At 41.7% G+C, this 10,098-nt stretch overlaps 1 protein-coding gene across 1 annotated transcript in view; it reads right to left on the reverse strand.

Annotated features, from left to right (window-relative positions):
• The window catches only part of ST6GAL2 (ST6 beta-galactoside alpha-2,6-sialyltransferase 2), a 23,527-nt gene extending 14,536 nt beyond the window's left edge, over positions 1-8,991 (reverse strand). The window contains exons 1-2 of the mRNA XM_026034458.1: positions 8,031-8,991; positions 3,055-3,152 (exon numbers count right to left, since the gene is read on the reverse strand). Of these exons, the coding sequence (XP_025890243.1) occupies positions 3,055-3,152; positions 8,031-8,976 (1,044 nt within the window). The 5' untranslated portion in view covers positions 8,977-8,991. The remainder of the gene's footprint in view (positions 1-3,054; positions 3,153-8,030) is intronic.
• Between the last annotated feature and the right edge of the window lie 1,107 nt (positions 8,992-10,098).

Genomic DNA, 10,098 nt, shown 5'->3' on the forward strand with positions numbered 1-10,098 from the left:
TCTTTTCTTTTCTTTTCTTTTCTTTTCTTTTCTTTTCTTTTCTTTTCTTTTCTTTTCTTTTCTTTTCTTTTCTTTTCTTTTCTTTTCTTTTCTTTCTTGTTTTATCAAAGCCACAGTCTTATCTGAAGTAACTCCAGAAAGACAAATTAGACCGTGACCGTAAGGGCTTGTCTATCTATGATAAGAGTTCCTAGAAGCGGCACAAAGCAATACTATTTTTGAAGTAGCAACCAGATCACTGATCTACTGCTCTCAGGTAATTCCTTCCTGCATCTCCTGGTGCACTGCCTAATCCTCCTGACCTCACAGGACATTTCCCTTTCACTCTTGCAGGCTTATCCTTTCCTGACTCTCTGCATCAAACCACATCTCTCCGGTGCATGCAGTCTCAGGAAAGATTGAGTGGAATGATTTCAACACCAGTTGAAACAGCGTGAATTTGGCTCCAGCTGTTAAACTAATCAGCATTCCAGACAAATAAATTCATACTAATTTTCATTTCCCTTTAGGTTCCAATGAGCCATATTTGATTACACATATTTTTCTTCAGAAAAATAATATTGTTGCCATAGCAATATTCTTCCTACCATAAACTTTGAGCTTAATGACTTTCCATCAGCCTTCTACAATAACAGCAGAATTAGTCTTCCTGCCATCAGCTCCCCTAAATTCCATTTCTCAGAGCAGTTTTTCTCTGAGGACATACTTTCTTTGGAGTGCAGAGTAAACAGAGCAAAGGGTCAAGCTTTTAAAAGCTTTGTTTTACAATTATCACACAAAGGAGGCTCTTACTTGTCTTTCAGTAATCAAGAGTTCCTTAGAGGGGTTGAATGAGAACGCAAGTTTCATTCTTAGCGAGCCTGCATTTAAACATATGAGTTGAGTTTCCCCTGGAATAGCCACGTTCATTGTGACTGGCTTCCTTGCTTGTCCTCGGTCCTCCTCTGCAGGTGACATAATGGAAGAATACGGCAACAATTGCCTTTCAACCAGTTAAGGGAAGGAATTTTCACTAGCAAGAGGGGAAGGAAGATCAGAAAATCTGTATGGAATCCTGAATCTGTATGTATCCTGAATATCTGCAGGGAAAATAACCTTTAGCAAGTGAGCTACGCACGGAGGGAAGGGCCAGTCTCTCTGCAGGAGGCCAGACAGTCAAGGCCAGCTTCTCACCTCTCTAAAGGAGCAGAAAGGTAGTGAGAATAAGTATGTTTGTGAGGGAAATGAAGAAAGCTGTGCGAGTTGGCCTGGTCTGACTTTTAGTAATGCGCTGAGGTTTCTTGAGAGGCTGTGTGGWGAATAAGCAACATACAGAGCAGCAGACTGTAGACATCTCCATTATCACCATGGCGGGACTCATAGCACAGCAGTGTCTGAAGCCAGGAAGATCCTCACGCAACACTAGCAGTAGAGATGAGCTAATTCAGCCATTTAGTCTCTCYCCATTCACTGTGTAGCTAACCAAGCTCAAATCACTCCACTGAGGAACTTCTCACTTCTCTTATAGGAAGCTGGGTAAGATTAGTCGTCTAAATAAAGTTTTCAAACTCTCCTCCTTACCTGGCACAGGAGTTCAGACATGGCCAGGAAGCCAGCCACTCAGATAACTGACTAACAGTAAGCAACAGTAAAATGAAGAACTGTTAAAAAACCGAGGTAAGATAAATGACATTAAGACAAACATTGTGTGATCCTTCAATTTCCGCAACAAAGCCAAGATGTATTTCTGCTTCCTCCCCAACACTAATTCTGCAATCATACTATGGTCATTGATTACTTAAACTTGTCCTTTCACAATATCTTCCAAAATTTTGCAGTAACTGTTGTTTTTCAGTTGCATTTCACAAAGAGGAATGAAGTTTGCCTAAGACTGGAGTTCAGGAAACAGTTCTGTCAAAATTTAAAAGACACTCTCAACCATAAGGTGTCACTATAGCTCAAAACACTCTTTTATTTGTCGGCACCGTTATGCAGAAGATACCCTCCCATTCAGATGAACTACCTCATGTTAGGTGTAATATTCACTGTTCATTAAAGTATTTTATGTGTTCCCACTAATTTTATACAGAATGAGGATCTGCCTAAAGCTATGCATTGAGCCAACTCTGGTTCCATCTCTTTCACCTTCCAGCAAGGAAATAATTGGGGAAAAGGAGAGTATGAGAAAAGAGCTCTGGGATCCAGCTCAGGTTTCTGAAGATCCTGCAGGCAGCGTGGTCTTTACTGAAGATCTTCTTTACTTACACACTAGGATATGTTATGAACGCTACAAATCTACTGTTCAAAACAAGAATGTCAAATAGCTACTGCAATCACGCTATACCAACAACATATGTSAATGTCTCTGTAAGGGAGAACTTTTACCTGCTCTATATCGTGATTGCTAAATCACTTGCTGTTTCCCAAAATGCTCAATGCTTTCTTAAAAATTACAGATTCACAGATTCACAGAATATTTAAGGTTGGAAGGGACCTCTACAGATCATCTAGTCCAACCTTCCTGCTCAAGCAGGCACACCTACAGCATGTGACACAGGGTGGCATCCAGGGGGGTTTTGAAGACCTCCAGAGAAGGAGACTCCACAACCTCCCTGGGCAGCCTGTTCCACTGCTCTGTCACCCTCACAGTAAAGAAGTTGCTCCTCACCTGGAGACGGAACTTCTTGTGCTTCAGCTTGTGGCCATTACCCCTTGTCCTATCGCTGGCCACCAGCGAGAACAGCTTGTCCCCTTCCTCCCTGCATTCTCCCTTCCTGAACTTATACATATTAATCACATCCCCTCTGAGCCGTCTCTTCTCCAGAGAAAACAGGCCCAGCTCACYCAGCCTCTCTTCATACGAGAGATGTTCCATTCCCTTAATCATCCTGTTTGCCCTTCTCTGGACCCTCTCGAGAAGCTCCACRTCCCTCCTATACTGGGGTGCCCAGAACTGAACACAGTACTCCAGTTCTGGGCACCCCGGTATAGGGGTCATCTTAATTGTCATCTTAATTGTCATCTTAAACTGTACAGAAGTAATATTGATTCACATTCACAAAATTAAGACCTTACCTGAGAGTTTATGATTCGCATAGTTGTTTTGTTCCCAACATCTTTTTCATAGCCATGTGTTGGAGCAGAATTAAACCTCAGAACAGCATCATGAGAATCTAGGAGGACAATGAGGGGCCAAAATGTTTTTCTTAAGAAAATAAAACAGTGAAGTAGCATAACGTAACAGGGGAAAAAATGATCTAGGCTTAGTATACAATATACATGCTTTCCCTAAGGATGATAAATATTCTGCTATGAACAAATAAAAATCCTCTTGCATCTGCCATATGCTATTACTAAAATTATTAAAATTCACTGAAAGAAGCTGAGAATAATCTTTTCATGTAGCTTGCAATCCTTAAACAATTTTCCTAACTGGATAAAATGATTATGAAAAGGTTATTAGTGCAGTCAGTACACACTATTGCTCACTGTTTCTACTGCAAAGCTTACAATTACTCTGCACAGAAGTGTGTTGATTACAGTGATACCTGACTGCAAATTTGAATGAATAACAATGCTTAACCATAACCTGTAAGTCCTCAACACCTCAAGCCACCCTAGATCTAGTAACAGCACCTTTCATCTATTCATAGAATCACAGAATGGTTAAGGTTGGAAGGGACTTCTAGAAATCATCTAGTCCAACCCCTTGCTCAATATTCTGAAGATTAGTACAGGTTTTGAAAAAAGTACATAGGGATGTCAATGAAAAACTCCACTGTAGTATAGAAACTCTAAAGAGCCTGTGGTAGAAAAGATCTAACAACTGAACTGTCTAAGTTTCCCCACAAGTTGTTAATCTCAGAGTTATGCAAAATAAAAAGCAGCTATAGGCAATGCATGGGACAAGGGCAGATACTGCATGTAATTCTCTGCTGGGCGGAAGGTAATCACTCTTCCAGCGTTTCCTGTTTTAGAAACACACTGCTCCTGCAAGCATCCCCCTCAGTTTATCCCTTCTAGCAGCAGAAGCAGAGAACATAACCTGGCATGGAATGTGTACCYGTAGGTAATTTATATGATTATTTAATTCTAGTAACTTAAAAGGTGGTATTAAAATGTGTACAGCAGCTCAGGCATGGTTTCCAAAAAGAACCAAGAGGCTTTAAAGGAGTTCTGTCCTGATGCGAAGAAATAATGATTTTCTTTCCTTCTATGCCTTTTCCTCGAGGAAAAAAAAAAAAAAAAAAAGCAAGAAAGTGCCCATGACATGAAGCCAGCACTCTCTCAACCAGACTGGGTTGCTTGAACATGGTGTGTCTGAAAAGAGAGATCTTGTCAAATGTCTCCTCGATGTCCCCTGAACTCTCAAAAGCTGAGAAGTATAGGCTTTTTTCCCCTACATAGGCATCAATATCCAGGCTCCATCTGCCTAAACCTAAGCCTCTTGGTCTTCTAAGACACAGGGGACATGAAATGAGCAGAAGCTACAGACACTCCACAGTGCTGACAAGACGAAGGTCCTTCACATTTAGAATACTTTTTTGTTGCTGTTGTTTTGAATTTGAAAATGTACATTTGGACCTGTATTCAACTTTTTTTTTTTTTAACATTCTTTTGTTTGGGAACTGCTTGGAGAAAAGAGAACTGCGTAGGTCACAACTTGAGAATGTATTACATTTCCAACACTGCTTAGGCCAGTTATTCATATCAAATTTCTAAGACTTTCTTTTACTGTAAAAAACTTAATCACAGAATCACAGAATATTTAAGGTTGGGACCTCTAGAGATCATCTAGTCCAACCTTCCTGCTCCAGCAGGCACACCTACAGTATGTGGCACAGGGTGGCATCCAGGCGGGTTTTGAAGACCTCCAGAGAAGGAGACTCCACAACCTCCCTGGGCAGCCTGTTCCACTGMTCTGTCACCCTAACAGTAAAGAAGTTCCTCCTCACCTGGAGACGGAACTTCCTGTGCTCCAGCTTGTGGCCATTACCCCTCGTCCTGTCGCTGGCCACCAGTGAAAACAGCTTGTCCCCTTCCTCCCTGCATTCTCCCTTCCTGAACTTATACATATTAATCAGATCTCTTCTCAGCCTTCTCTTCTCCAGAGAAAACAGGCCCAGCTCACTCAGCCTCTCTTCGTACAAGAGATGTTCCATTCCCTTAATCATCCTGGTTGCTCTTTTCTGGACCTTCTCGAGAAGCTCCATGTCCCTCTTATACTGGGGAGCCCAGAACTGCACACAGTACTCCAGGTGCGGCCTCACCAGAACTGAGTAGAGGGGCAGAATCACCTCCCTTGACCTGCTGGCAACACTCCTCCTAATGCAGGCCAGGATCCCATTGGCCTTCTTGGCCACAAGGGCACACTGCTGACTCATGGTTATCTTGGTGTCAACCAAGACTCCCAGGTCCCTGGGATGCAGTCACATACTGATAATGGCTGGGTTTAGGTCAACTGATTTTAATATTAATTTTTGAAGATRATGAGTTTAAAGTTATAAAATATTTAACTTTTGTTTGGTGGTCCCTTTTTCCTTTAGATGAATGAGATAATACCAATCCAGTTGTCTCTCCTATTAAATAACATGATCACGATGGAATTTCGCGGTATTTTCACAGTTTTTACAATCAACTTTCATTCAGAAACAAACAGAAGGCCAAGAAGGCAGAACACAAACTAAAACTTTTGCCTGCATTTCTAAAAGAAACACAGAAGAGGGAGCTCAAGGCCTGGGAAGAAAAAGGTCTACTTTCTTATGCCTTTTTTCTTTTTTTTTGGCACCCTTTTTTTTTTCTGGGAGGATAGATAATAAAAATGCCTTTGTTTGCAGCAAACTCATAAATCAAGTTGCACGGAGGAGAGCTGAAGAAGTAGAACTCAAGCAAAGGGTGTTCTCCTCACCCGTTAACAGGAAGACTTTTCCATGCATCTGTGGACACCAAGGAGCTCAAGCATTGGTTGACTCTAGGCTGACTCTAGAGAGCAGTGAGATCAGCCCCTGAAGGTGCCTTCAAACTGGCAGGCTGCTCAGTCTTTCAATCAAGGGATGGTAGCCCTGAGGCAAACCTTGGGAAGGGGCAATCTTCTACTGCACAGGGAAAAAATAAATCTTTCTAAAATGTTGGCCTCCTTCTTTCCAATCAGACTCTTTCCCAAAGTCAAGGACTAGAGGGGAGGTGGAAACATACATGCAGAGACCAAGAGCTCTTCTGTGATATGTATTATTTGGACTGCACATAATAAGCATAATTTCTCCTTTTAGGAAAAGTAATATAGGTGGATGCTGATGCATCCTTTACCCGTGGACCAGYCTTTTAAGAAGGAAACACTGGCACCACTGCATCTCCAGTATATCTGCACTTCCAAGGAGTTTCAGTGACTGCTAAGAGCCATACACATGGGTGAGGCCTGTCTAGGATGACTCTGAGCAGCCAGTTGCCTTGTCACTGTCCTGGGTCACACTCCCTGTCTAACTCAAAGAAAATCAAAATCTGAGTTAGACAGGCTCATCTTTTATGACTCTTGTTGCCTCACAGGATACCCTGTAAAACAGATAGGGGTGATCTGGGATCAAGGAGGAGCAGATGCAACGAAACTGCAACGTAAGGCCTTGGTAAATACAACATCTCTTCCCTTCAGGTGGCACCAGGGGAAAATTTCCAATCAAATCAAAAGCTCTTCTGTCAGTGAGTGACACACGCTTTCTGTGCTCACAGTATTTTTGAGAAAATGAATACAGGATCATAAGGACCACTAGATACTACTTCAAGCACCAAATTCCATACCTTTTGTGCTGGTATAGAGAGTGTGCAGGTAAATGAGTGCTATGATTTCCTCATAAGAGCACTAATCAGTACTAGTGTAAACCAGGAGTACTGAGTAACACTGAAAGATTTTATTATAGGCAACGATAATACATGATAGAAGGGAGGAATAGTCAAAGTATTTCAGCTCAGAGGTTCTAAATTAGTGGGGTTTTCTGTGAACTGGGGTTTACCTTGATTTTAGTTGAAGGCAAGCAGGATACCTGTACTGTGCTGCACCCTTATTAGAGCAGTTTGATAATGATTTTTTAGTATATCCAAGAGATTTAAAGGAAACCCATCTGTGTCAAGGAGATGATACAGTGTGACAAAGCAGGTACTGGGACGTGAAGTCCTGGAAGATGGGAGGATTAACAAAAGATTTTTAAAGGAAGGTGATAACTCTTCTTGCTCCAGAAACAAGTGAGACACACATTTTATCCTTCTTTCAATACTTCCAGAATACGGGATATGTACTACTAAATGAAGATTTATTGAGATATTAACATGACCCTTTCGGAATCATTTTCTGAATAACTATCACAAAACTACCAACAGTAAGTAGGGAATTCTGTGTAATGTTGGTGTCTCAACACCCGTAAACCAAATCAATTCAGTGCAGCAATGAAAAACCAGTAGGAGGAGGTATTAGAACTCATTTAAATTCACACTTGGAAAAGAAATCAGAGGATCTGACTTCAATTCATGAATCTCCACAAGGGTCTGACTTCTCTATGCCTGGGACCTCTAAAAACAGAGCAGATAAAAAGGATGCTGTACTGCTTCCTGTCATAGGAACAAATTTAAGCCTGGAATAGGAATGCCACAAGCAGTTTTTCTATGAACCACCAAAAATATATAGGTACAACAAAGCTTTTCAGTATAGAGCCTGAACATGGCTCTAAATCTGCTAAAGAAACAAACACACATCACAGCAAAATGTCACATATGGCAGATCTGATGGAACTAATGCCTCCTTTATACTACTTGCTGTAATATAATAAAAGGGCATCAGTGTTTTAGTTAAATCAAATTATGACTTCAGGCTAGATTTTCCTTTCAGTTTCATTGTTCTAAAAAGGAACGTCTTTACTTGCATCTGTAAGTTTACATTGATCTAACACTGACAAGAGAGAACAACTGGACTTTACAGACTTATGCCTGAGAAGAATCTTTTGAAAAATAAAGATGAATACATACATGTACATACATATGCACATGAACAGATGCATTTCACCCACCTATTTCATCCCCTAGAGAAGAGTTCAGTATGGCACCAGCAGACATAACCACGGCACAGCTCCCAAGGCCATGTGTATACAATTTGCCCAGTGGAATTTGGGGAACGTGCTTTTCCCAACCAAGAGTGGAGAAAGGAGCCTCCTTGCCATCTATTGTTTTCACATTCACCCTTTCTTTCAGCTCACAGAAAAGCTGGTCTCCTGTCAGCTTGGAGTTTCGTTTCCCTTTGAACCGCACCCCATGCTTATTGGTGCTCAAATAATCCTTCATGGCCTTCTGCAGTCGAGGGTTTAGCATCTTGGAAGAGACATCCCCTTTCCAAAGCTTGTAAAGAAAAGATTTCGACATCGTGGAATACAGCCCATCCCAGTCGTCAGATTCGTCAAGCATCTGGCTTCTCCTGTGCCTTGTGTTCCTTCTCCTCATTCTTCTCTGGTGACTCCAGTTATTCTGTAAAACATTTTCCTTTGCATTATCCTCATCAGTTGAGATGAATTTTACTATTTTTTGAAGGCTGTTGTGTGACTGAGGCTGACCAGCAGCAAATAAATAATCATTACTCGTGTGGTAGAAAGCACCTTTGGAYTTTCTTCCTATCTGTGATGGAAAAAAATCATCTTCACTTCTGAAGGCATCCTCTAAATCAGTCCATTTTTTAATACTTCCAGTCCCCGATTTAAATGTACCTAAAAGATCTTCATTAAGAAGTACCTCATTCTCATCAATAGTTTCAGAGAATGATGGATCATGCATGGCTCCCATTATGACTCTCTGCTTGCCCTGGATGGGCAGAAGCCTCTTAGTTTCAATGTAAGAAAAGGAACTGGGAACTGGCTCAGTAGTGTTGCTATCTGTAAAATAGATGAAGATCACCAAAAAAAGCAGCGCCCATGCAAAGATCCCAAATAGCATGAGTTGTTTCCATTGCTTCAAGTTAGGTTTCATGGCAATGCCTTTACCAGCTCCTCTGTGCCTTGAAGTACTGGTGAAGGGAAATGAAACCTGGAAAGAACATCAAACATTAATCAGGAAGAGTTCTAAAAATAGATACAGGTTAGAAATATTTTAGCAAATTTTGAAAGAAGGTGCAGAATTAATCTCTATTCTGTAGCAAGGAGGATTCAGAAGCAGGAAAAAAAAAAAAAAAAAACCCTCCAGGGCTTGCAGACACTGCAGGAGTGACACGCTCTGGCTCTAACCACACAGTGACAGCTGCTAGCTACAAAAGGAGCTGGTGGCCAGTTTCTACAGTAACACTGGATCCTGCCTTCAGGGAGATCATGTGCCTGCCTGCTTCTGCTTCTGCAAAGAGCATGCCATAATAAGAGCTAAATCAAAACCCCRAGCCTGGCTGCATGCATACTAGAGGAAATACGAGCTGCTTTCTCTTTGTCACAAAGTCCTCTTGCAGTGAGACTATGAAAGAGCCTGGGCACAAAGGGACCAAGCAGGAAGCATACAGTCCCCCAGGTCTTCCTCTACTGGAGTCCCTGAAAAGACAGGGTATCATCAAGYAGATGTAGGAGAGAGTATCCCATGGGCAGGATGGAGGGTGACCTTTTCTTCAGCTGGTATGAACTGTACAGTGGAGCAAATAGTTTGTTGGGAATGGAGTGCAGCTCAGAATTGGATTCTTAATAAGCAAAAAACTAATAACATTTCTGTTGCAGATGCTGCATGCTCACTGCATATTCTGAAATTCTGCATGTTAAGAGTTGAGGAGTCCACATTTTCTGAAGAGTATGACAGCTGGTAAAACTAACTGAATATATACATGTAGATGGAAATTTTCTTAAAGGAGATGGAGAGAGGCGTCAGAGTGAGCCTTGGGTATGTGTGCTGTACTAATCCCTAGGGATTCTGGCCAGCCTGTCTGCTCACAGGCATGCTTTCTCCAAAATGGACTGAACTGGTCTGACTGAGGGGATCTGCYTTCCAAAAACATATTAATGCATTCCGTGACCAAGGGGCCATCACACACACTGTGTCCTTCTATGCTATTCAGCTGGTCATTTACCAAAGCAGGTAGCCAGGGAACACTAGCCTGGGAGGACTGGAAGTTATCTA

The sequence above is a fragment of the Nothoprocta perdicaria genome, unplaced genomic scaffold (genome assembly GCF_003342845.1).
Source record: "Nothoprocta perdicaria isolate Ctin4 unplaced genomic scaffold, notPer1 scaffold_144, whole genome shotgun sequence".
In the NCBI taxonomy this organism is placed as follows: Eukaryota; Metazoa; Chordata; class Aves; order Tinamiformes; family Tinamidae; genus Nothoprocta; species Nothoprocta perdicaria.